Here is a 26,559-nt window from a genome sequence, read left to right as displayed (position 1 = left end):
TTACAAAAAGAAAAAGAGGTTATGCAGAGATGTGCTGCACATGATAAAGTAATTCTAATTAGTTTTAATTGGAAGTCTGGATTGAGTTTTCCATTAATTATTTAAAATTTAAAAATGTGAGTTTTTTAAGGAAAGCAGGGCATGCTGAATCATTTAGGTTGGCCAGATTTGGAAATGAGTGTTAATGTGTGTGTGCGCGCATGTGTATACATGATATATATGCATATATATCAGAGACCTGGCTGGATGAGGCGGGTGGGGTCAATCTCACCCAACTCTGTCCTCCCGGGTACTCCGTGCAACACCAACCAAGATCCGAAGGGAGGGGAGGTGGAGTCGCAGTGGTCTATAAGGATTCCATCCCCCTGACCAGGTGCCCCATCCTGCAGTCAAAGATGGGGCGAGCAGCTCCTTACTTATGCTGGGAGGAAAGCCAGAGGGTGATCTGGCTCTCCAGCCCCCTGCCCCACCCTCTCCTAGGCTTGCCCCGCCCCAGCTCTATCTCCTCCCAGGCCCACATTGCCCTCCTCCTGTCCCATCCCACCCCGGCCTTCCTGGCCAGGCCTGGCATGCGACCCCAGGGCAAAAAAGTTTCCCCATGCCTGATTTAAGAGGTTGAACTGTATTTAATGCATGTTGATTAAAAGGACTCTGCTTTCATAATGGTTCAGCTCATTCATAGAGAGATTTTAGAATGCCACATAATCTCAATGCTCAGATTCAAATCTGGGCATCATTTATGTCTGCCAAATATATCAGGGATAGTATGGAGCAGAAATGTGATGGCCAGGGGCTTTTCTAGAGCCCTGCAGGCATTTGCTAAAACAATGGGGAAGATGTCTAATCACCATCTCCTAAAACCTTTTCTCTGTGCTGACAAATACAGGGAAAGCAGGACAATGGCACCAACCTTTATGTTGGTTTATGTTGGAGCCAGTCATGCTCCACACTCTGCCCAAATTGTGGAGCTGATCCAGAATTTTGGCAAAATCCCACAACATTCCTTAATTTTAAACCGGTTCACCCATGTTAAGGACTGGAAATTCTTGGATATTGTCTGGGCATCAAATAAAGTTCTGGTCCACTTTGGATTTTTGGACTTGAATATACTACAATCTGAGTAGTATATTCAGAGCTTCCTCTTAGGTCTAGCTTTTCACTAACTGATAATTCATGCAAGGAGCATTTTCACCCGTCCCTCCATATTTTAAAAACGACAAAAGGGCACTCTCACAGTTGCACAGTAAAAGACAGCACTTGCCCTCTGACCCAACATTAATTTTGATGAAGTCAGCAGGTAGCATGGACAGGACCTTGCCAGTAAAAGGCTCTCCCCTGTAGATTATGTTGCCCCTTTCTTGCAGCTTTTAATCAAAACCTAATTGTAATGATTTTTAAAATGTCAAGCTTATTACTAATTTTGTTACTGGTCATCTGATCATTTTTAAGCATTTTAGTTTAAGATCATGTCATGTGAAAAAGAAGGATATAAATGAAAAGGGCATACCCTATATACTTATGTCTAAGTCGAGAAATTATAGTAAAAAAGTAACCCAAAAAATCTAGGTCAATTTATCCACAGGTCAGTGAGTCTAGTGATTCTTAGCTGTTATATATATATATATATATATATATATATATATATATATATATATATATATATGAATCACCCCTTCTCTGAGTAGAGTGGCAAAAGGCTTTGTCCATCCCAGAAGAACTTTTAAAAACTACCAACCCTCTTCCACTCTTTCCATCATGGCAGCCTATTTTGAATGCCTGAGTGGGGTAATTATGGCCATGTTGGCCCCCTGAGGATACACTCTGCTTTTCCCTCTCCATGGAACGAGCCTTGATTTATTCTTGGGTAACATCAAAATTCACAACTTTGGCTCACCCTGCCCTTGACCTTTACACTTTTACATAGGGCCAACTTATACATGAGTATAAAAGTTAGGATAGCTATGTTTCTATTATTATTTTGAGTCCTTTGTTTTAGCATATCCCAGGATATAAAAATTATTTCTGCTTTAAGACTATGCAGTGTTATATGGCACTAACTTTGTGGACCTATACAATGCAGTATAATCATGACCAAAATATATACCCCAGGATTTTATAAAATATTAAAGACACGAGTGTGGTGCTGGTTTCCCATGCTTAGTAGTGTTGGGAGACTTTAACATTCATGCAGAGGCCACCCAAACAGATGCGGCTCAAGATTTCATGGTTGCCATGAGGACCATGGGGCTATCCCAAGTAATATCAGGGCCCACTCATCAGGCTGGTCACACACTCGGCTTAGTCTTTGTTGTGGACAGTGCAGTGGTTGGAGTGGAAGTGCAAAATATTCTTCCATTGTCATGGTCCGACCACCATCTGATCAGTTTAAGACTAACCGTGACTTCTAACCTCTGCAGGGGTGGAGGACTGATTAAGATGGTCCGCCCCAGGAGGCTGATAGATCCGGATGGTTTCCTGAAATCTCTTGGGGATCTTCCTGTCATGGAGGCTGATGATCCTGTCGATGCCCTGGTAGATCTCTATAATAGCGAGATGACCAGGGCACTAGACACGATCACCCCCGAATGTCCTCTCTCGTTGCACAGAGGCACTTCAGCTCCTTGGTTGTCTGAGGAGTTGGCTGTGATGAAGCATGCAAGAAGAGGACTGGAGTGCCACTGGAGGAAAACTCATGATGTCTCTGACTGAGCACGGGCTAGAGCTGCTATTAAAGCCTACTCCATGGCTTTGCTGGCAACCAGAAAGGCTTTCGCGAGTGCCCACATAGCATCTGCAATGAATAGACCATCAGAGTTGTTTCGGGTGGTCGGGAAGCTCCTTCACCCCACTGGGGTGGAGGGAATCCCCGAGGACTCAGCAACTTGGTGCAGTGGGTTCGCGCACCATTTTGCAGATAAAGTCACTCGGATACGCTCCGACTTGGACACCAGTTTAAGTGCAATACCAGGTGAGGTAACCGAGGCACCTGTCTGTCAAATTTTGTGGGATTTGTTCCAGCTTGTTTGCCCTGATGACGTGGACGGGATCCTTGGAGCGGTGAGAGTGACCACCTGCGCTCTGGGCCCTTGCCCTTCCTGATTAGTTAAACTGACCAGTGGTGGGCTAGCTGATTGGTTTGCGACCATCATAAACACTTTCTTATTCCAAGGGAAATTTCTAACATGCCTTAAGCAGGCCATAGTAAAACCTACATTGAAAAAGACCTCCCTTGATTCTTCTGTTCTAAACAACTACAGACCAATCTCTAACCTTCCGTTTTGGGAAAGGTGCTAGAGTGGGTGGTTGCCTTGCAGCTCCAGGGGTTCCTAGATGACACCAATTTTCTAGACCAGTCACAGTCTGGCTTCAGGCCTAGGCACAGTACTGAGATGGCTTTGGTTGCCTTGGTGGATGATCTCTGCAGTGAACTGGACAGGGGAAGTGTGACCCTGCTGGCTCTCTTGGACATCTCAGCGGCTTTCGATACCATCGACCATGGTATCCTTCTGGGACGGCTCTCTGGGATGGGTCTTGGGGGTACTGCTCTGCAGTGACTTCAGTCCTTCCTGGAGGGCCGCTCCCAGTTGGTGAAGCTGGGAGGCACCTGCTCGGACCCCTGGCCATTGACCTGTGGGGTCCCGCAAGGTTCTATTCTGCCCCCCCCCCCATGCTTTTTAATATCTATATGAAACTGCTGGGAGAGGTCATCCAGTGTTTTGGAGTTGGGTGCCATCTCTATGCAGACTTGACCATGGTGGTCCATGCCTTAGTTACCTCCAGAATGGATTATTGCAACACACTCTACGTGGGGCTGCCCTTGAAGACAGCCCAGAAATTACAACTAGTCCAACGATCGGCAGCCAGATTGTTAACCGGAGCAACTTACAGGGCACAGTCAACCCCCCTGTTTAAGGAGCTCCATTGGCTGCCAGTCACTTTCCAGTCCCAATTCAAGGTGCAGGTAAACGCTTACAGAGCCCTGCACGGTTCAGGACCAACCTATCTTTGTGATCGCCTTTCCCCCATGAGCCCACATGATCTCTCCAATCTTCTGGGCTCTCCTCTCGTTCCCTCCAACATCACAGGTTCGGTTGGTGGGGATGAGGGAGAGAGCCTTCTTAGCGGTGGCCCCTCGGCTCTGGAACTCCCTCCCCAGGGAGATTAGGCTGGCCCCAATTCTGTCTGCTTTTATCAAATCACTTAAGACATGGTTCTTTCAGCACACTTTCGACTAAATAAGACACTATAGACCTCTTGACAACCATGCTGCTGTTCTGCACTTTATCTCTGATCCCACCCCATCCTACCCTAACATCATTTCAGGAAACCTTGGAACCCCCAGCCAGGTATTTTAGAGGATAACCTTGTTATTGTGCACTTTACTCTGACCCCCTTTACTCCACTTGACCTTTGGTGGTGAAGCTGATATTGTTTTAAACTTTTTATCTTGTCTTATGTATTTGTTAAAACTGTGCCTGAATTCATTGTGTTTTTATAATGCTTGTTACTTGTTTTTATTGTCTTGTTTTATATTTTAACTTGTTTACATTATGTCTTTTGGGCTTAGCCCCGTGTTAGCCGCCCTTCGGGGAGATGGTGGCGGGATACAAAAATAAAGATGTTGATGATGATGATGATGATGATGATGATTAGGTTAAAGATGCCTCTCAAAACATAAAATACTAATCTGCAAGGAGACAACCTCTACAACACTTGGATCCATGCTTCCAAGAAATAACATGTAATGGCAATGCCTTTGTCATACATTTTATTCCATTGGAAAATTGTTTCCATTCCATAGTTTGGGTATTTTGTTAAAACTTTGCCAGCAGATTGAATTTTATAAAATTAGTGTCATAAAAGCTTGAAAGTATGCAATTAGTAGGCTTGATCGATCCATGAAAAATTTGATTCTAAACTCGTTTCAAAACTAGAGGGGGCAGTTTTTCGTTTTTGTTGCTAATAACGAATTTGGCCCCCATAATTTTTCGAAATTAACGAAAATTCGTTATTTTCTAAATTAATTCGTTAATGGCGGACGCGCATGCGCGGTGGCCCAAAAACAGCCCAAGGGGGGGGGGACTTAGGGGGCTCTCCCGCCCTCATTTTTTGAGTGATCTTCTTCAAACTTGGTACAGTGGTAGAACACATTTAACACTGATAGCTCACCAAAATGTGGAACGTTTCCCTTATCCTCTGATTTTTGGCAAATTTTCATAGCTTTTATAATGAACCATTTTTTAATAATTGCAGAAATCTGTTCCTGGTTTGAAAGTCTTATTTCCTGTTAAATTGGGTTGTCTTTACTGTGAAAGTCATTGCTCTACTTTAGAAACTTTGTTTTTGTGGCTGAAACTTTGTTAAATTGGTGTAGTCCCTGCATGTGTGTGTGTGTAAAGGTATCCCTTGACGTTAAGTTCAGTCATGTCTGACTCTGGGGGTTGTGCTCACCTCCATTTCTAAGCCCAAGAGCCAGTGTTGTCCATAGACACCTCCAAGGTCATGTGGTCGGCATGACTACATGGAGTGCCATTACCTTCCCGCCACAGCGGTACCTATTCATCTACTCACATTGGCATGTTTTCAAGCTGCTAGGTTGGCAGAAGCTGGAGCTAACAGCGGGCGCTCACTCTGCTCCCGGGATTTGAACCTGGGACCTTTCAGTCTGCAAGTTCAGCAGCTCAATGGTCTTTGCCTTGGCTGCCTTCCAGATCAGGCTTATAACCAGCCTATTATGGGCCACAAATTAAAGAAAATTCAATCCCATTTAAGCACAACATGAACAATTTTGATGCCAAAACCATAAACTCTGTTTATTAAACTCTACGATCCAAACTTTAGAACAACTTGCAAACAATTGAAGGTTAGACCACAGTAATAATAACCAATTCTATTCCTTTCCAAAATTTAAACATAAAATAGTATCTTTCTTTCCAATAGCATATAAACTTTTCCTTTCTTTACAAAACAAAATTCTAGACAGTAGCCATTTAGAAGATATTTCTATATTTTCCCTGCAAAGGATAGGGCTGCATCCCTCTGGAGACACACACCCTAACCCGGACATGATATAAGGCACTTATATACGTTAAATAAACATGATGTCATTGCATATATAAAAGAAGCATGATATTAGGCAATTATAGTTGCAAATAATATAATTAAACATGTAAAAATTATACATCCATACATAAAAGAAACATGTAAAGTAACTGCATATATAAAACACAATATAAAATATGATATAAGGCAATTACATATGTCAAAGGAACGTGATATTACATATGTAAAAAACATGATTATATGTATAAAAAAGCATGATACAAGGTGTCAGGATCTAGGCTGCTGGGCACCAATAACCATACACTGAGGCCAGATTCTATCTAATATCTTTATTAAAGGAATATATAAAGTCAATAAAAACAAGTGTAGAATAAAGTTCAGAAGCAGACCTTTCAAATGAGGCCAAATATAGTCCAGCAGATTATTGTCCAATATGAAATATTAGAGTCCAAAGATTATAATCCAATAACCGCAACACACGCTTTGCCAAGCAAAGCGTTGGGAAAACAGAAAAAGTCTTGAATCCAATGAAGCTTGACACAAGGCTGAAAGTTACTTGGAACGTGGCTGGAGCTGTGGCTAAAGGCAAAGCAACTTGAAGCATGGAACAAGATCTGTGGTAAATCCGTGAGACGAGGACAAGGCTTGGAACTAGATTCAGGAGGCAAGGAACAGGATTCGAAGTCCACACACACATGACCTCTCTCCAGGAGCTGACGAATTGACTCCGCAAGGAATCCTTCGCGCAATTTCCCTATATTGGGTCTCGTTTCCCCAAACAACAATCACTTTCCCTAGAGAACAGGGAGCGAAGGAAACCAGCTTGCAGGTGCAAGACTCCCCGTATTTTCTCAGGGGAAATACTTCTAATCAGTGGCATATTTGGCAGCAAGGCGAGCACTACTTCTAAATTTTTCTCTCGATCCTCTATCAGTCGTGTAAGCCTGTTTTCTCCCATAAGGGGGAGAGTTCCCACCAAGGTCAGGTTTAATTGGTTCTTGGACTAGAACTTCAGGCAGCTGCCAAGGCTCTGACTCCGACCGGAAATCTGGGGAAAACTCCATATTTTCCTCCTCATCTGCCACAATACTGTCAGGAATAGGACTGCAGGGCCCATGAATCATCACACTAGGCAACTGACACATCTAAAAGAAACACAATATAATTAACCTAGGTACAACAAATGTGAAAGAAGGCAACAATATACATAAAAACACATTTCTGGACTCACAAATGTAGTCTAAGAGAATTGGGCTTCCATTCTCCAAACCTGAAACAAAGTGGGAGGAAATGTAAAGAGTGTTAATGATGCTCGAAATCAAATGTTGTTCTTTTACAAAGTCAAACTAAAACTAAGAATAAATGCTTCGGTCTTCTCCTGATCTTCTTATCTCCTCACCTTGCGTCCAGCCGAGTTACGTCCGCACTTGCGATACAGCGACCTCTTCCCTTGGCTCAGTGGGCAGTATTTTAAAGTATGGGCCTTTTCGCCCGTGGCACCGCAGAGCGGACAGGTGTATTTGCGCAAGATGGGGCACTCCACGGTGCCGTCCATCCCCTTCAGCCGGTGGGACGAATAGACCTGCTTGGATTCCCCGTTGTGTTTGCAGAAATTGCAAATCTCCTTGTTTTGGGAAGCCTGGCCATTGGCACTACCTTTGGAGCTCTTGCTGCTGGAACTGCTTCCATTAACCCATTGTGATGCTGTTTCAAAGTTGTCCTCGTTGAGGACTAGCTGCATGTCGTACTCCATTGTGTCCCAACTCTGAGATGGAAATGGGACCTTCTTGCGTTCCGCGATGATCTCCGTAACCACTTTCGCAAGGCTCAGATAGCCCTTCCATCTGTCAAACTCCCTGAACATGGAAGGGGCATAATGTGGCACGTGCATGGCTGATCTGGAGAGCATGGTGCCAATTCTACCCTGGTGTGGACACACACTGAATGCCACATATTGGAGGCGGAGTCTTTGTTTTATATATAAGGGGAGGGGTTCCAAACCTTTCACATTGGACCCTCCCATCTATTTTTACCCTCCTTTGCCCTAGATTTAACCCCCACATGTCTAGACAATCACAGCTTTTCAAGGAAGAGTTTGGTTTTTCCAATTTTTTAACTTAGGAGGTAATGCCACAGTTTCTCCCTTGAGGCAGTGGTTCTCGACTTGTGGGTCCCCAGATGTTTTGGCCTTCAACTCCCAGAAATCCTAACAGCTGGTAAAATGGCTGGGATTTCTGGGACTTGTAGGTAAAAACACCTGGAGATCCACAGGTTGAGAAACACTGCCTTAAGGGAACGTTAGCAGTTGTGGTTCTGTTTGTCCATCCAAGAATGAGTTGAATTTCTGCCTTGGATGAAATAGCAACATTGCACATCCAACGTTTGCAAAAGTCCTGAAGGACGGATCCAGTAATGATGAAGCCTGCAAGAGTGTTATATTGCTTTTGCATGGCAGAATAGCATTGGACTGGATGGTCTCTTCTACCTTTATGATTCTATGATGTTTGGCGCCATGACTCTATGATTCTATCATTTTAGGATTCTAGGACTTTTGGGATGATTCTGTTACTTGGTTCTTTGAGTCTATGACTTTAGGGACCATGTTTCTATTATTCCATGACTTCTGTGACCATATTTCTATGACTTTTGTGACCATTCATGGGCCATCTGGCTAGTATTCCGGGACGGTAAATGATATATCGGTTACAGCACCAGATATTTCTGGATACAGTAGAGTCTCGCTTATCCAACATTAACGGGCCAGCAGAACGTTGGATAAGCAAATATGTTGGATGATAAGGAGACATTAAGGAAAAGCCTTTTGAACAGCAAATTAGGTTATTTTACAAATTAAGCCCCAAAAAATCTTGTTTAACAGCAAATTAGACAGAAAAGGTAGTTCAATACGCAGTAATATTACATAGTAATTACGAATTTAGCAACAAAATATCACAATATATTGAAAACATTGACTACAAAAATAAGTTGGATAATCCAGAACATTGGATAAGCGAGTGTTGGATGAGTGAGACTCTACTGTATATTGTTTTTGCATGGCAGAATGGCGTTGGACTGGATGGTCTCTTCTAGCTTTATGATTATATGATGTTTGGTGCCATGTTTCTATGATTCTATCATTATGTTGTCGAGCAATTTAGAACAGTATAGGATACCGCTAACTGTTTCTTTGAGTGGTGTTCTGTGGAAACACAACCCGCCCATCCTCCCCCGCTGATTTCATGAAAATAAAAGAAAAGAAAGAATAAGCCACATCCGGCAAGGCCCACACACTGAAATACTAGGCCGGCCATCGTTGGCCGGCAAGCTTCCCTGAGTGGAAGAAATAGAGGCCGCCGCCCCAAAGAAGGGTTCTGTGCAAGATTGCACCAAGGGGAAAAGAACGACAGCCGCGAGAGAAGACAGAGGCGGTGCATCGTGGGAAACACGTCGACCACGTAGGCCGACAAGGCCCACACGTTGAAATACTAGGCGTGCCACCGTTGGCCGGCACGCTTCCCTGTGAGGAAGAAAGAGGGGCCGCCGCCCCAAAGGAGGCTTCTGTGCAAAATCGCATAAAGGGGTAAAGAACGACAGCCGGCGAGAGAAGAGAGAGGCGGTGCATCGTGGGAAACCCAACCACGTAGGCCGAGAGGCAGCAAAAAGAAAAGAAAAGAAAAGAAAAGAAAGAAAAAAGCCACAGGCGACAAGGCCCATACATTAAGCCGGGCCGGCCACTGTTTGCCGGCACGCATCCCTGAGAGAGAGAGAGAGAGAGAAAAAAAACCAGAGGACACCGCCCCAAAGGAGGCTTCTGTGCAAAATAGCATAAAGGGCTAAAGAACGACAGCCGGCGAGAGAAGAGAGAGGCGGTACATCGGGGAAACTCGGCCACGTAGGCCGAGAGGCAGCAAAGACCAAAGAAAAGACAGAAAAAGCCACCGCCAAAAAGGCCCACACTATAAAATACTAGGCCGGCCACCGTTGGCCGGCACGATTCCCAGACAGGAAGAAAGAGGGGCCGTCGCCCCAAAGGAGGCTTCGGTGCAAACTCGCATAAAGGGGTAAAGAACGACAGCCGAGAGAGAAGAGAGAGGCGGTGCATCGGGGGAAACTCGGCCACGTAGGCCGAGAGGCAGCAAAGACCAAAGAAAAGACAGAAAAAGCCACCGCCAAAAAGGCCCACACTATAAAATACTAGGCCGGCCACCGTTGGCCGGCACGATTCCCAGACAGGAAGAAAGAGGGGCCGCCGCCCCAAAGGAGGCTTCGGTGCAAACTCGCATAAAGGGCTAAAGAACGACAGCCGGCGAGAGAAGAGAGAGGCGGTACATCGGGGAAACTCGGCCACGTAGGCCGAGAGGCAGCAAAGACCAAAGAAAAGACAGAAAAAGCCACCGCCAAAAAGGCCCACACTTTAAAATACTAGGCCGGCCACCGTTGGCCGGCACCCTTCCCAGAGAAAGAGAGAGAAGACCAAAAAAAAGGAAATGTGGGCCCAAGCCCCTCAGACCCGGGGGGCCGGCCACCGTTGGCCGGCCCCACGCCCACACGCCGCAACCCACGGGGAAGGGCAGGCTTTCTTCACGTCTGCTTGCAAAATGTGGGCCCAAGCCCCTCAGACCCGGGGGGCCGGCCACCGTTGGCCGGCCCCACGCCCACACGCCGCAACCCACGGGGAAGGGCAGGCTTTCTTCACGTCTGCTTGCAAAATGTGGGCCCAAGCCCCTCAGACCCGGGGGGCCGGCCACCGTTGGCCGGCCCCACGCCCACACGCCGCAACCCACGGGGAAGGGCAGGCTTTCTTCACGTCTGCTTGCAAAATGTGGGCCCAAGCCCCTCAGACCCGGGGGGCCGGCCACCGTTGGCCGGCCCCACGCCCACACCACTGGACCCACAGGGGGAAGGGCATGCTTTCTTCACGTCTGCTTTCAAAATGTGGGCCCAAGCCCATCAGACCTGGGGGGCCGGCCACCGTTGGCCGGCCCCACGCCCACACACCACAACCCATGACACAAAGATACACTCCATAACAGCAAACCGTCTAGCCTCTGGAAAAATCTAGCCATTTCTGTAGTCAATGATTCCATTTTATTGTGATATTTTGAAGCTAAATTCATAAAGTAAGCAATAGCAACATATCATTTCAGCATATAGAACGACTTCTTATGTCTCCTTGGTTGTATAACATGCATTTATGGTGCTTTATTTGGATAATAATAACCTGATATGATGTGTTATATGCTTTTCTTCAACAAGTCCAATCCAAGAAATCTGCTTATTTCAGCAGTGGTAGGCCCGTTTGGCTTTGATCAGTGAGACTCTTCTGTGTTCATGTTGGGTCAATAAGACATAAGATATAACTGAAGTCACAGTCAGCATACAGCATTACCAGCTTAAAAAACAGTGGTGTAAAAACACGGCTCGAGTCCGAGGACTGAAGAGGAGGTAGTTTGACAGTTAAAAAACTATACAGTGCGAAATACTATTGGCCTGTCAAGCTATTCTTAAATAGGCTACAAACGACCACACAGACCTATAATGCTTTTTGGAGGGGGAAGGTTTTAAGGCTCTGATGTTAGGCACATGTTTCCATGCAGTTCCACTGCAGGTAAGACTAGTGTGTTCTTCAGGGGTTATTAAAGTTCTCCTGCAGATGACCTGGATAGAGGGAAATGACTTCAGTTGGTTGGTATACATACAGTTTAAGTAAATTTGAGGAAGTACAATTATGAAAGATATAGTGTGTAATGTAGTAGAAAGTAATTCAAAGTAGAAACAAAGCAGAAATGTGGATTCCAAAGGAAACATGAAGGCATTATTAAGTAATTGTTTTTAATAGCAAAAGAGATTCTGAGTGGATTGATTCTCTACTTCTTACTCTGCGTAAGATTATCATCACATGCTCTCGACTACACCCGCACAAGGCAATGGTACAGTAAAAGAAGACAATTTTGAGAAGTGGTAAAGGCCAAGGTGTCCCACTTCTTTCAGTGATTCCGCGTGCGCGGCCAGAGGGCGAGGGGAACAGCAAGAAACAGTTTCCACGAGACGGAACTTGCGCCCACTCCTTGAAAGCAGCCGCAAAGGCACACGCCCTGACGGGCAATCGGCAACGTCCGTGTGCGCGGACAGTGGGCAAGGGGAACCAAAGGCGGCCGTTCTGCCGCCACATCGTTGAGTACACTTCCTTTTAAGGTGAATGGGACACTGTCCCACAGTCTGTGATCACTCCACCCTCGTTATTACCAACAGACCAGCTGTCACGACCCAGGCGGCAGAGGCACCAATAACCATACACAGAGGCCAGAATCTAACTAATATCTTTATTGAAGGAATATATAAAGTTAATAAAAACAAGTGTAGAAAATAGTCCAGAATTAGACCCTTCAGGAAAGGTCAGAATTAGTCCAAAAAAGCAATGTCCAATAAGAAATATTAAGGTCCAAAGTTGTAATCCAATAACCGAAACACTCACTTTGCCAAGCAAAGTGAGGGGAGATGACAAGGTCCTTAGTCCATAAAACTTGAGCGTGGCTAGGAAATAACTTGGTACTTGAAACAAGGCTTGAACGTGGAACAAGGTAACTAAGAACAAGAACAAGGTCCGTGGAATAACTTGGTAAAATCCGTGAAACAAGGCAAGGATTAGTCCTGGGAAACAAGGCAAAGTCCGTAGGTAAACAAAGGCTGGGAAGCAAGGCGAAGGCTGGATAGCAAGGCAAGGCTTGAGCTGAAGCGAGGCTTGAATCGGAGCGCGCTGTCCAGACACAACTCGCTCCGTAGGCTGACGAATTGACTCCGCGAAGTTGCTACGCGGGCAAAACACCTATATAGAGTCCAACTTTCTCACCAAAGCGGTTCTCTGGGAATCAGAAACGAAAGCTAAACTCTGAGACCAGATGTTAAACTCCTTAAAGATTCTCACGAGAACCAATGTTAATTGGCAACATTCTTAGCTGCTATCCTCGCACTCCTGCGCGAAGCTGAATCCAAACTTCTCTGTTGTTTACAAAACTCCCGGCGCAAGAACACGGGAGAAGTAGGCTCTGGGGTTGTTTGACATACTTCTGGGGCACAACTTTCTTGCAGGTGCAAGGTTTCCAGATCTGCCTGGGAAGGATCTGGCTGAGAGGAATCCAGTTCAGACTGGGAAGGTAAAAAACCCAAGTTTTCATCTTCATCAGGGATTACAATGTCCTGAGCAGGACTACAAGGCCCATGGTTCATCACACTATCCCCCTCCTCAGGGCCCCTCCCAAACTGGGGTCCTCTCCCCGAGGCGCGAGGTCGCGGTTTGGTGGGATAGGTCAGATGGAAGCGACGGGTTAGATCAGGAGCATGGACTGTGGAGGCGTCTTCCCAAGAGCGTTCCTCAGGCCCAAAACCCACCCAGTCAATGAGATATTGTAGGCGGCGGCGATGAAAGCGAGAATCCAAAATGTCCTCAACCTCGAACTCCTCCTCCCCATTCATCAAAACAGGAGGGGGGGCCGGTTGGTCTGTATCAGGACGCACACCATCCGCCGGAAGGAGCAGGGAACGGTGAAACACTGGGTGAATGCGCATTGAACGCGGAAGTTGGAGTTTGAAAGTCACGGGGTTTAATTGCGCCACCACTGGATAGGGGCCAATGAAGCGGGCATCTAACTTCCGGCATGGGCGGTGGGAGGGCAGAAAGCGAGTGGACAGAAAAACCCGATCTCCTACCTTGATTTCGGGGCCCGGCTGGCGGTGTTTGTCAGCGTGGCGTTTATAGTCCTCCTTGGCTTGGTCCAGTTGCTGGAGCAAAAGTTGTTGCACCGCTGTGAGTTCCTGCAGCCAATCCTCTGCTGCGGGAACTTCTGAAGTTTCAATGACAGGGGGAAAGAAACGTGGATGGAAACCGTAGTTTGCAAAGAACGGCGTTTCTTTTGTAGAAGCTTGAACTCCATTATTGTAGGCAAACTCAGACAGTGGTAACAGAGAAGCCCAATTGTCCTGTTGGTAGTTTACATAACAGCGAAGATACTGCTCCAAAGTGGCATTGGTGCGCTCCGTTTGCCCATCTGTTTGGGGATGATGAGCTGAAGATAAGCGAGAGTCTATGCCCAGTAGTTTTTGTAGTGCCTTCCAAAAACGAGAGGTGAATTGAGATCCACGGTCTGTGACTAAACTCTTGGGCAATCCATGTAGTCTGAAAACATGCTGAAGAAATAGATCCGCAGTTTCTTTGGCCGTGGGGAGGCCTTCGCAGGGAATGAAATGGGCTAACTTGGTGAATAGGTCCACCACCACTAAGATCGTGGTGAATCCACAGGAAGGTGGTAGGTCAGTGATGAAATCCGCGGAAATTATTTCCCATGGGCGAGATGGGGTAGGAAGGGGGTGCAAAAGCCCTGAGGGCTTCTCCCTTCGTATCTTGGAGCGCTGGCATACTGGGCAGGTGTTGACATATTTTTCCACATCCTTGCGGATCTTGGGCCACCAAAAATCTCTTAGGATCAAATGCATGGTTTTAAATAGTCCGAAGTGTCCTGCTGGTTTGCAGTCATGACACAGACGAAGCGCTTTTTCCCTGCCCGGTCCGGGTGGGATATAAACATGATTTCTATAACAGAGCAGCCCATCTTTAAGCGAAAAGGGAAAATGCAGACCTTGGCGAAGTTGGTCCTGCGCCCAGGCATCTGCTTGCTGACTAGCCCTGATTTCTTGAGCACAGATGGGTCCTGGAGTAGGGGAAGTTGAACCAATGGGACTGGATTTGGTGTTCCCCACTGTGAGCGTGGCAAAGTTCTCAGGTTGTAGCAGTTGGGATTCAAAGGTCTCCTTGCGTCCTGCAGCGTATTCCGGTTTACGTGACAGGGCGTCTGCTTGCTTGGTTTGAGCTGGGGTCACATAATGGATCTGGAAGTTGAAACGTTCAAAGAATAAAGCCCAACGTTGCTGCCTCTGATTTAGTTTGCGGGCAGTTCTTAGATGTTCTAGATTACGATGATCAGTGTGGACTTCAATGGGGAATTTGGCCCCTTCTAGCCAATGTCTCCAAGTTTCAAAGGCTGCCTTTATGGCCAGTAGTTCTTTTTCCCAAATGGTGTAATTCCTCTCTGGTGTGGTTAGTTGACGAGAATAAAAGGCACAGGGGTGGAGGTGATCTCCCACCGGTTGTAAGAGTACAGCCCCAATTGCCACATCAGAGGCGTCCGCTTGCACCACAAAAGGGGTTCCAGGATTTGGGTGCTGTAGAATTGGCTGGGAGGTGAATAGTTTCTTCAGTTGCTGGAACCCTTTCTCTGCTTGATCAGTCCAGCGGAAAGGCTGCTTTCCACGGATGCAGCTAGTGATGGGGTCGGACCAGCGGGCAAAATCTGGAATGAACTTGCGGTAGTAGTTCGCGAACCCCAAGAAACGCTGCACCTCTTTCTTGTTAGTTGGCGCCCGCCATTCCAATACTGCTGAAACTTTGGCTGGATCCATGGAAAGCCCTAGAGGCGAGATGCGGTAGCCAAGGAAATCTACCTCTTGTAGATCAAAAGCGCATTTTTCTAGCTTGGCATAAAGTCCATGATCCCGCAGTCGTTGCAACACCATTTTGACGTGGTTCTCATGTTCTGATTGTGATCTGGAAAACACCAAAAAATCGTCCAGGTAGATTATCAAGAATCTGTCTAGATAGTCCTGAAAAATATCGTTGACAAAATGCTGGAACGTTGCGGGAGCTCCGCATAAACCGAAATTCATAACTCGGGACTCGAATAATCCGAATTTAGTCTGGAAGGCGGTCTTCCACTCGTCCCCTTCTCTGATGCGAACTAGATTATAAGCCCCCCGAAGATCCAGCTTGGTGTAGACCTTGGCTCCTCGAAGTCGGTCCAGTAGATCCGAGATTAAGGGCAGGGGATAGCTGTTCCGCTTGGTGATATTGTTCAATGCTCTGTAGTCCACCACCAAGCGTAATTCCCCTGACTTCTTCTTCACAAACATCACTGGGGAGGCGGCTGGGGATTGAGAGGGTCTGATGAACCCCTTGCGAAGGTTTGTCTCTAAGAATTCCCTGAGAGCTTCTTGCTCTGGTTCAGTCAGGGAGTAGAGATGCCCTCGCGGGATCGGGGCCCCCTCCACCAAGTCAATGGCACAGTCATAAGGTCTATGTGGGGGTAATTTTTCGGCTTCTTTCTCATTGAATACATCCCAATACTCGGAGTACTTCTTTGGCAAGGTGATGATGGGCTCGGAGTCTGTGGCATGGCATACCTTGGCTACGAGGCAATGGTTTTGGCAGTACGGTGAAGCAAACTGCAGTTCTCTGTTGGACCAGGAGATGTTAGGGTCGTGGAGTGTCAGCCATGGAATTCCCAAAATCACAGGGAAATGGGGAACCTCGGTAACAAAGAAGGAAATCTCTTCCATATGTTCCCTTATCCACATCCTGGTGGGTTCCGACCACTGGCTTACGGGGCCCGTCTTGAGGGGACGGCCGTCTATGGCTTGCACCACACGGGCATTCTTGAAATCATGATATTGTAATCCCAGAGAGTCGGCATACTCTCTATCGATGAAATTGTTGGTAGCTCCAGAGTCTATCATGGCGTGGATCATGACGGGTCCCCTTTTTGCTGACCATAATGTGACCACGAGAAGGAACAGGACCCCGGTTGGCGGCTCTTGGATGGATTTTTTGACCGGGTTGGCGAGCCTCTCTACACCCGGTCGTTGGCTTCCCCCGCCGGCTGTGTGCCAGTCGGCTCAGACGCCTTCGACTCCGTGGAGGACGCCGCCGCAAGACGGGCGGCAGGCTTCCCTTTGGCTGGGCACTCTCTGGCGAAGTGGCCCCCGTTCCCGCAGTACCAGCAGAGGTTCAAGCGTTGACGACGGGCCTTCTCGGCGGCATCTAGTCTGGGACGCACATTGCCCAACTGCATCGGCACCTCCTCGCCTCCTCTGGGGTATGGGGTTGGCGGCGGGGGTCTCCACACCGGACGTGGCTGAACACTGGCGGGAGCGGGGGGTTTTGCCCCGGCTCTACCGCCCTGGCCTCGAACCCATTGTTTCCTGTTGGCAATCATGACTTCAGCCCGTAAACACTGATCAATGAGTGCCTCGAGGGTCTGGGGAGGATCCACCTTGGAGATTTCTTCCAGCATTTCAATGTTGAGACCCTCCCGAAATTGTCCTCTGAGGGCTACATCGTTCCAGCCGGTGTTGTGGGCCAGCACGCGGAACTCGGCTATGTACTGAGACATGGGTCTGTCTCCTTGAAGGAGGCGCCGGAGTTTGTGACCGGCTGCCTCCAAATTGTCCTCGATTCCCCAGGTCTCCTTAAGGTGATCCAAGAAGCGTTGTGCTGAACTTAGGTGGGGGGAGGCTTGATCAAACAGGGCCGTCGCCCAGCTAGCCGCTGGTCCGTCTAGAAGACTGTAGACCCACGCCACCTTGATGTCTTCTTGGGGAAACTCGGCATCACGGGCCTCTAGATAAGCTTGACATTGGCGGCGGAAAACATGAACCTTAGCAGCTTCTCCAGAAAACTTGGTAGGCAACGCCATGGCCGGGAGGCGAACTCCGCGCTCCCTCAACCCTTTTATTTCTCCATCCTGCGCGTTGAGTCTGTCACGGATGCGGTCCACTTCGTCCTTGCTGATGGTGTAGCTGAGCGGCTGTCCAGCCGGCGCGGCTCCGGTAGACATCCTGGCCTCGGTTAGTTGGTGCTTATGGGTGGCGGAGTCAAACTGTCACGACCCAGGCGGCAGAGGCACCAATAACCATACACAGAGGCCAGAATCTAACTAATATCTTTATTGAAGGAATATATAAAGTTAATAAAAACAAGTGTAGAAAATAGTCCAGAATTAGACCCTTCAGGAAAGGTCAGAATTAGTCCAAAAAAGCAATGTCCAATAAGAAATATTAAGGTCCAAAGTTGTAATCCAATAACCGAAACACTCACTTTGCCAAGCAAAGTGAGGGGAGATGACAAGGTCCTTAGTCCATAAAACTTGAGCGTGGCTAGGAAATAACTTGGTACTTGAAACAAGGCTTGAACGTGGAACAAGGTAACTAAGAACAAGAACAAGGTCCGTGGAATAACTTGGTAAAATCCGTGAAACAAGGCAAGGATTAGTCCTGGGAAACAAGGCAAAGTCCGTAGGTAAACAAAGGCTGGGAAGCAAGGCGAAGGCTGGATAGCAAGGCAAGGCTTGAGCTGAAGCGAGGCTTGAATCGGAGCGCGCTGTCCAGACACAACTCGCTCCGTAGGCTGACGAATTGACTCCGCGAAGTTGCTACGCGGGCAAAACACCTATATAGAGTCCAACTTTCTCACCAAAGCGGTTCTCTGGGAATCAGAAACGAAAGCTAAACTCTGAGACCAGATGTTAAACTCCTTAAAGATTCTCACGAGAACCAATGTTAATTGGCAACATTCTTAGCTGCTATCCTCGCACTCCTGCGCGAAGCTGAATCCAAACTTCTCTGTTGTTTACAAAACTCCCGGCGCAAGAACACGGGAGAAGTAGGCTCTGGGGTTGTTTGACATACTTCTGGGGCACAACTTTCTTGCAGGTGCAAGGTTTCCAGATCTGCCTGGGAAGGATCTGGCTGAGAGGAATCCAGTTCAGACTGGGAAGGTAAAAAACCCAAGTTTTCATCTTCATCAGGGATTACAATGTCCTGAGCAGGACTACAAGGCCCATGGTTCATCACACCAGCAAGAAACAGTTTCCACGAGACGGAACTTGCGCCCACTCCTTGAAAGCAGCCGCAAAGGCACACGCCCTGACGGGCAATCGGCAACGTCCGTGTGCGCGGACAGTGGGCAAGGGGAACCAAAGGCGGCCTTTCCGCAGCAACAGCGTCAATCACAACCTCTCAGGGTGATGGGAGACTGTACCACTGTCTTTGATCATTCCACCCTCTTCTATTGTTTTACCCACAGGCCAGCAAAAAACATTTACCACTCGGCGAAACGTTCTGCCAACACCTTGAAAGCAGCCGCAAAGGCACACGCCCTGACGGGCAATCGGCAACGTCCGTGTGCGCGGACAGTGGGCAAGGGGAACCAAAGGCGGCCGTTCCGCAGCAATAGCGTCAATCACAGCCTCTCAGGGTGATGGGAGACTTTGAATCGTTCCACCCTCTTCTATCGTTTTACCCAAAGGCCAGCAAAAGGCAGTTCCCACTCTGGGTAACCTGCGCCCACACATTGCAAGCAGCCGCAAAGGAACACGCCCTGAAGGGGGAATTGCATATACCTCTAGACTCTGGCGTCACGTAGTCCGAGAGGCAGCAAAAAGAAAAGAAAAGTAAGGGAAAAAAACAAAGGGCAGCAAAGACCCCACCCTGTGCCAGCCGGCCACAGTTGGCCGGCATGCATCCCGGAGAATTCGGCACGGCCCTCCCACAAAGTTTTTTGTTTTTGCGACTTAAGCCTCTACCCACAGCAACACTCCACCACCCCAGGGGAAGGCCGTGTACCTCTTCTATCGTCCTGCCAACAAGCCAGCAAAAGGCAGTTCCCACTCTGGGTAACCTGCGCCCACACATTGCAAGCAGCCGCAAAGGAACACGCCCTGAAGGGGGAAGGGCATATACCTCTAGAGTCTGGCGTCACATAGTCCGAGAGGCAGCAAAAAGAAAAGAAAAGTAAGGGAAAAAAACAAAGGGCAGCAAAGACCCCACCCTGAGCCAGCCGGCCACAGTTGACCGGCATGCATCCCGGAGAATTCGGCACGGCCCTCCCACAAAGTTTTTTGTTTTTGCGACTTAAGCCTCTACCCACAGCAACACTCCACCACCCAAGGGGAAGGCCGTGTACCTCTTCTATCGTCCTGCCAACAAGCCAGCAAAAGGCAGTTCCCACTCTGGGTAACCTGCGCCCACACATTGCAAGCAGCCGCAAAGGAACACGCCCTGAAGGGGGAAGGGCATATACCTCTAGAGTCTGGCGTCACATAGTCCGAGAGGCAGCAAAAAGAAAAGAAAAGTAAGGGAAAAAAACAAAGGGCAGCAAAGACCCCACCCTGAGCCAGCCGGCCACAGTTGACCGGCATGCATCCCGGAGAATTCGGCACGGCCCTCCCACAAAGTTTTTTGTTTTTGTGACTTAAACCTCTACCCACAGCAACACTCCACCACCCCAGGGGAAGGCCGTGTACCTCTTCTATCGTCCTGCCAACAAGCCAGCAAAAGGCAGTTCCCACTCTGGGTAACCTGCGCCCACACATTGCAAGCAGCCGCAAAGGAACACGCCCTGAAGGGGGAAGGGTATATACCTCTAGAGTCTGGCGTCACATAGTCCGAGAGGCAGCAAAAAGAAAAGAAAAGTAAGGGAAAAAAACAAAGGGCAGCAAAGACCCCACCCTGAGCCAGCCGGCCACAGTTGACCGGCATGCATCCCGGAGAATTCGGCACGGCCCTCCCACAAAGTTTTTTGTTTTTGTGACTTAAACCTCTACCCACAGCAACACTCCACCACCCCAGGGGAAGGCCGTGTACCTCTTCTATCGTCCTGCCAACAAGCCAGCAAAAGGCAGTTCCCACTCTGGGTAACCTGCGCCCACACATTGCAAGCAGCCGCAAAGGAACACGCCCTGAAGGGGGAAGGGCATATACCTCTAGAGTCTGGCGTCACGTAGTCCGAAAGGCAGCAAAAAGAAAAGAAAAGTAAGGGGAAAAAACAAAGGGCAGCAAAGACCCCACCCTGAGACAGCCGGCCACAGTTGGCCGGCATGCATCCCGGAGAATTCGGCACGGCCCTCCCACAAAGTTTTTTGTTTTTGCGATTTAAGCCTCTACCCACAGCAACACCCCACCACCCAAGGGGAAGGCCGTGTACCTCTTCTATCGTTTTCCCAACAAGCCAGCAAAAGGCAATTCCCACTCGGCGTAACCTGCGCCCAAACATCTAAAGCAGCCGCAAGGCACACGTCCTGAAGGGGGAACGGCACCCTCTGCGTGCCAGGTCAAAGGGGGAGGGGACCCAAAAGCGGCCGTTTAACGACCACAGCGTAGACCACGGCATATAAAGGAGAAGGGACACTAGACAACCATTTGGAGAAATGCTGGCAAAGGCGGAGGAGTACCACTGTCTTTGATGATTCCCCCCTCCGAGTTATAAAGGCACCCTCCGCGTAAGCGGGCAGAGGGCTAGGGGACCCAAAGGCGGCCGTCCCATGACCACTGCAGCAACCACACCCGCTCTAGACAATGGGACACTGAAAGATGACAATTTAGAGAAGTTCTGTCCCAAGTCGAGGTGTATTAATTCCAGTGGATAAAGACATCCTCAAAGGTTCAGATGGACAGATAGTATACCTCTGTAAAGTGAGAGTCTGGCGTATTCCTACACCTGAAATGATTATCTGAAGTATCCACATCAAATATAACAGTGCTCTTTCTGTACAGGAGCTGCGAGGATCTGTAGAAGACCAAACAGTCATGGCTCGTGATGGTAATATTTCCCCCCCCCCCCCCAAATAAAAAGGGAATTGAATGAAATCCGAACAGAACACAAAGAGGAAGCATTATCTACCTTGGCTTTTATGGTCTAATTTTCCACAGAATATCCTTCAACCTCTACAGAGCCAGTATTACATGAGAGAAAACGTTTTGTAACTTCCGAATACAGAGATGGGCCAAAAGTATATTAAGTTCAACAGGGACAAATGAAAGATAGTACTTCTCTCCGCGATGGTTGTTCGGGAGTGGAACTGTCTCCCCCGGACTGTGTTGGAGGCCCCTTCTTTTGAAGCTTTTAAGCATAGGCTCGATGGCCATCTGTCGGGGATGCTTTGAATGATACTTCCTGCGTCTTTCTTGGGGGAGAACTCGATGGCCCATGAGTTCTATTCCAACTCTACTTTTCTATGATTCCATGATTACATGATTCGTGAAACGGCCCCTTGAGATGGATGAACCCAAAAACGTCAGTGGGGCAACGTCGAGTGATGAAAAAGAGGAGAAAGGAAGGGAAAAGAGAGAGGAAAGCATTGTAGGATAGAGGAGAGAGTTGTTGGACAGAGTCCAAAGGGGCCACCCCCCCGCCCGGACGCCCAAAAAAATTGGCCAAAGTTACTCTGAAGCAGAGTTGGTTAAAGGAGGAGAACTGTTGCTCTAGGAGCAGTCGGTCTCAAAATCCAAATCTGGGAAATTCAACACAGGAAGGTTGGCCTTCAGGAAAACAAGTTTCTCAACTGTTTGAGGGTCCAGCAAGCTGCGGTGGGGCGTGACTACATCTCCCGCTATGCTGAAGACCCTTTCGCTCTGGACGCTGGTGGGAGGACAGCTGAGGAACTGGCGGGCTACGTGCGACAGATCCGGCCACATGTGTTCGCGTGAAGCCCAATAGGACAATGGATCACAAGAAATTATCTCCGGAGGCTCCTCAAAGTACCTGTTGACCGAGCATTCGGCCGAGTCTACCTTTTGAGCAGAAGCCAGCAAAGAGGATTCTTCAGAGCAGGCAAGTATGGCCACCGTCTCTGCAAAGAAAACGTTTCCTGTTCGCGGCTGGAGATCCGTATCCCTACGGCAACCCCCTACCGGCTCCGCGGGACTTTCCGTCTCGCCACTAGCGCTAGTGCTTGGGGTGACAGGCAGTTCTGGAAGAGGGGCCGCTGTGCCCGTTTCCTCCACCCTGGCAGCAAAGACCTCCCTCACAAGGTCAACAAGTTGGGCCTTCCACATGGTAAAGTCTTTTGGGCAGACGTTGTACTTTAGCCGTGGATCACACAAGGCCGCCAGCATATGGACCTTGCTGGAAAGAAGTGGCTCTAGCCGTTTCCGTACAGCAAAGGACAACCTCCTCACCACCTCCTGGACCGGCGGTGTCAGCGGTCCAGCCAGGGAGTCAATTGTTCGACCGGCCCCAAGCCTTTCTAGGTGCCTCCTTAGCCTCAAGACCATGGGCACTGCCTGGCTCAGAAGAGCTTTTGATTCCGAAAGTGTCTCAGTGGCATGTTTGAATGGCTTTAGTACGTCTACTAGCTGGGAGATGGTGTCCCACTCTTGCTTCGTTGGAACAAGCTTGCTAACAGGCGCAACCAAAGTGAGGGAGATGCCGTGTACCGCCTTCTGCTGCTCGACCATGCGTTCGAGCATTTTTAAGGTTGAATTCCACCGAGTCGAGACGTCCTGGAGCAGCTTGTGCTGCGGGAGGCCTTCAAGGCTCTGCCTGTCTCTCAGCTGCCGGGCTGCCTTGATGCTCCGGTGGAAGTAGCCCGCGATCTTTCTACAGCGCTCGATCAGCAGGGAGATGTTTGTGTTGCTGCCCGACTGCTCTTCCTGGCTCTTTAAACCTTCCTTGACGGTATTGTGAAGCAAGTGGGCCATGCAGGACACATTCTGAAACCCGGCACTTTCAACCGCTTTGATCATATTTTTCCCTGCGTCCGTCACCATAAAGCCCCTCCTCATTTCTTCCGGCCTACACTGCATCCATTCCCCCATCATGTTTTCCAGATAGTTGCAGATGGTCTCTGCCTTGTGATCACGATCAACTACCTCCAATGCGAGGAGTGCCCAACGATGGGATGTATCCATAGTGCCTTCCTTCTCCCACCAATGTGCCGTGAGAGAGAGGTAGGAGTGGCCTCCTCCCAAGCTTGACCAAATATCAGAGGTAAAATGGATGTGTCCTCCCATGGCGCTACGCAACATCTGGATAATGCGTTCCTTACAGCCCTCGTACAAGCCGGGGATTACTTTTCTGGAAAAGGTGTGACGGGAGGGGATTTTGTAGCGGGGGCACAGTCGTTTCATAAGGCGTACAAAGCCTTCTTGTTCTACCAGGCGGAAGGGATGGTGATCTAGGGCAATCATCTCTCCCACAGTTTGGGTTATCTGCTGGGGTGTGAGCAATGTTTCCCCCGTTTTCTTTCTGGGTAATGGAATGGCCCAATCCTCCATGGTGGACTGTGTCCGCCTTCCACTATCTTCACCTGGTGAACTTTGCGTGCTAAGGCTGCCACTGGAAGGGCTTGCAGTTCCCCCTCCCAGCGAAATGGAGGGATGGTGTCGCTTCATGTGAGAGCTCAACCCCGAGGTCGCAAGATGTCTCGTGTCTCTGCCTCTGCTGATATTTGCCCCACAGTGTCTACAAACTGCCAAAGTAGAACTCTGAGAGTGGACATGGAAATGGTCCCAAATAAATGACCTTGGCCTCCCCACAGCCACTGTGGCGACGCCCTCAGAGATGGGAGTCGTGGGCACCCTTTCAGCAGCATGAGGAAGTCTACGTTTTGATGGTAGTACCTCCTCTACCTCCTCCTCACTGTCAGTAGCGGGTGGAGGGGTGGGGTTATCTATATCCTCACTATCCACCACCTGTAGTTCCACGACGGCAACACCTGTATGTTCCAATGATCGTCCAGTTGTCTCAGCTCCATGCGACAGCCGGCTCCGGGTGGATGCCTGTGAACTGTCTGCATTAGAACAGCCTGGTTCTTCATCAAGTCCACCCACTCCCATAGTTCGGCGTTCCAGACGTATGGGACCCACCTTAACTTTTTTGGCCCCCCACAGTGTCCTGGCCGTGGCTTGACCACTACTAGGACTTGCTCCCCCAGACCCGCGTACAGCTGAGCGCTTCATGTCAAGGGGAGTGTTTTCAGGTAACAGAAGGGATGATGGTTAGGTGTTGTGTTACTGGTGGGAAATATTTGTTGAATCTTGATTGGCAACGTGTTATATTCTGGCCAATTTACTGTTGCAAAAGCGTAGTCTATAACATTTAGTTAGTTTTATTTATTTACAAGGGGATACCTGTACTTTCCAGTTCTACAGGAAAGTATGGGATATGCAACTCTTTCCCAAAGTTGTCTTGGGAAAATCAGGAAGCGTCCCTGGCAGACACACACACAAGGCAAGGCAGAAAGGCAAGCTTTTCTTTCCCCCAAAGGAGTTGTATTTTGAACAGGATGGGATATGCAACTCTTTCCCAAAGCGTTCCTTGCAGACACACACACACCCGTAGCCCAGGGGAAGGCAAGGCAGAAAGGCAAGCTTTTATTTTCCCGAAAGGAGTTGTATTTTGAACAGGATGGGATATGCAACTCTTTCCCAAAGCGTCTCTGGCAGACACACACACAAGGCAAGCCACAAAGGGAACCTTTTCTTTCCCCAAAAGGAGTTGTATTTTGAACAGGATGGGATATGCAACTCTTTCCCAAAGCGTCTCTGGCAGACACACACACAAGGCAAGCCACAAAGGGAACCTTTTCTTTCCCCAAAAGGAGTTGTATTTTGAACAGGATGGGATATGCAACTCTTTCCCAAAGCGTCTCTGGCAGACACACACACACCCGTAGCCCAGGGGAAGGCAAGGCAGAAAGGCAAGCTTTTATTTTCCCGAAAGGAGTTGTATTTTGAACAGGATGGGATATGCAACTCTTTCCCAAAGCGTCTCTGGCAGACACACACACAAGGCAAGCCACAAAGGGAACCTTTTCTTTCCCCAAAAGGAGTTGTATTTTGAACAGGATGGGATATGCAACTCTTTTTCAAAGCGTTCCTTGCAGACACACACACACCCGTAGCCCAGGGGAAGGCAAGGCAGAAAGGCAAGCTTTTATTTTCCCGAAAGGAGTTGTATTTTGAACAGGATGGGATATGCAACTCTTTCCCAAAGCGTCTCTGGCAGACACACACACAAGGCAAGCCACAAAGGGAACCTTTTCTTTCCCCAAAAGGAGTTGTATTTTGAACAGGATGGGATATGCAACTCTTTTTCAAAGCGTTCCTTGCAGACACACACACACCCGTAGCCCAGGGGAAGGCAAGGCAGAAAGGCAAGCTTTTATTTTCCCGAAAGGAGTTGTATTTTGAACAGGATGGGATATGCAACTCTTTCCCAAAGCGTCTCTGGCAGACACACACACAAGGCAAGCCACAAAGGGAACCTTTTCTTTCCCCAAAAGGAGTTGTATTTTGAACAGGATGGGATATGCAACTCTTTTTCAAAGCGTTCCTTGCAGACACACACACACCCGTAGCCCAGGGGAAGGCAAGGCAGAAAGGCAAGCTTTTATTTTCCCGAAAGGAGTTGTATTTTGAACAGGATGGGATATGCAACTCTTTCCCAAAGCGTCTCTGGCAGACACACACACAAGGCAAGCCACAAAGGGAACCTTTTCTTTCCCCAAAAGGAGTTGTATTTTGAACAGGATGGGATATGCAACTCTTTTTCAAAGCGTCCCTGCAGACACACACACAAGGCAAGGCAGAAAGGCAAGCTTTTCTTTCCACAAAAGGAGTTGTATTTTGAACAGGATGGGATATGCAACTCTTTTTCAAAGCGTCCCTGCAGACACACACACACCCGTAGCCCAGGGGAAGGCAAGGCAGAAAGGCAAGCTTTTATTTTCCCGAAAGGAGTTGTATTTTGAACAGGATGGGATATGCAACTCTTTCCCAAAGCGTCTCTGGCAGACACACACACAAGGCAAGGCAGAAAGGGAACCTTTTCTTTCCCCAAAAGGAGTTGTATTTTGAACAGGATGGGATATGCAACTCTTTTTCAAAGCG

The 26,559-nt window shown here is 48.4% G+C and overlaps 1 protein-coding gene across 1 annotated transcript; it reads right to left on the bottom strand.

The window, feature by feature from the left end:
• Positions 1-5,853: 5,853 nt before the first annotated feature.
• On the bottom strand, positions 5,854-8,234 carry LOC134296007 (nanos homolog 2-like). Its single transcript, XM_062969745.1, has 3 exons — positions 7,463-8,234; positions 7,295-7,333; positions 5,854-7,208 (listed from the first exon to the last, which is right to left on the bottom strand). Exons 1-2 carry the CDS (start codon positions 8,084-8,086, stop codon positions 7,304-7,306), a joined length of 654 nt encoding a protein of 217 aa, XP_062825815.1. The 5' UTR covers positions 8,087-8,234; the 3' UTR covers positions 5,854-7,208; positions 7,295-7,303.
• Positions 8,235-26,559: the final 18,325 nt, after the last annotated feature.

Source organism: Anolis carolinensis, chromosome 2, assembly GCF_035594765.1.
Source record: "Anolis carolinensis isolate JA03-04 chromosome 2, rAnoCar3.1.pri, whole genome shotgun sequence".
Classification (NCBI taxonomy): domain Eukaryota; kingdom Metazoa; phylum Chordata; class Lepidosauria; order Squamata; family Dactyloidae; genus Anolis; species Anolis carolinensis.
This window is presented reverse-complemented; position numbering and strand designations above follow the sequence as displayed.

Bases quoted from the DNA above. Each gene is read 5' to 3' on its own strand.
- LOC134296007 (XM_062969745.1), bottom strand. From the start codon at position 8,086: ATGGGAGGGTCCAATGTGAAAGGTTTGGAACCCCTCCCCTTATATATA. The intron at 7,334-7,462 runs GTGAGGAGATAA...ACTTTGTTTCAG, and splicing joins GTAACTCGGCTGGACGCAAG to GTTTGGAGAATGGAAGCCCA.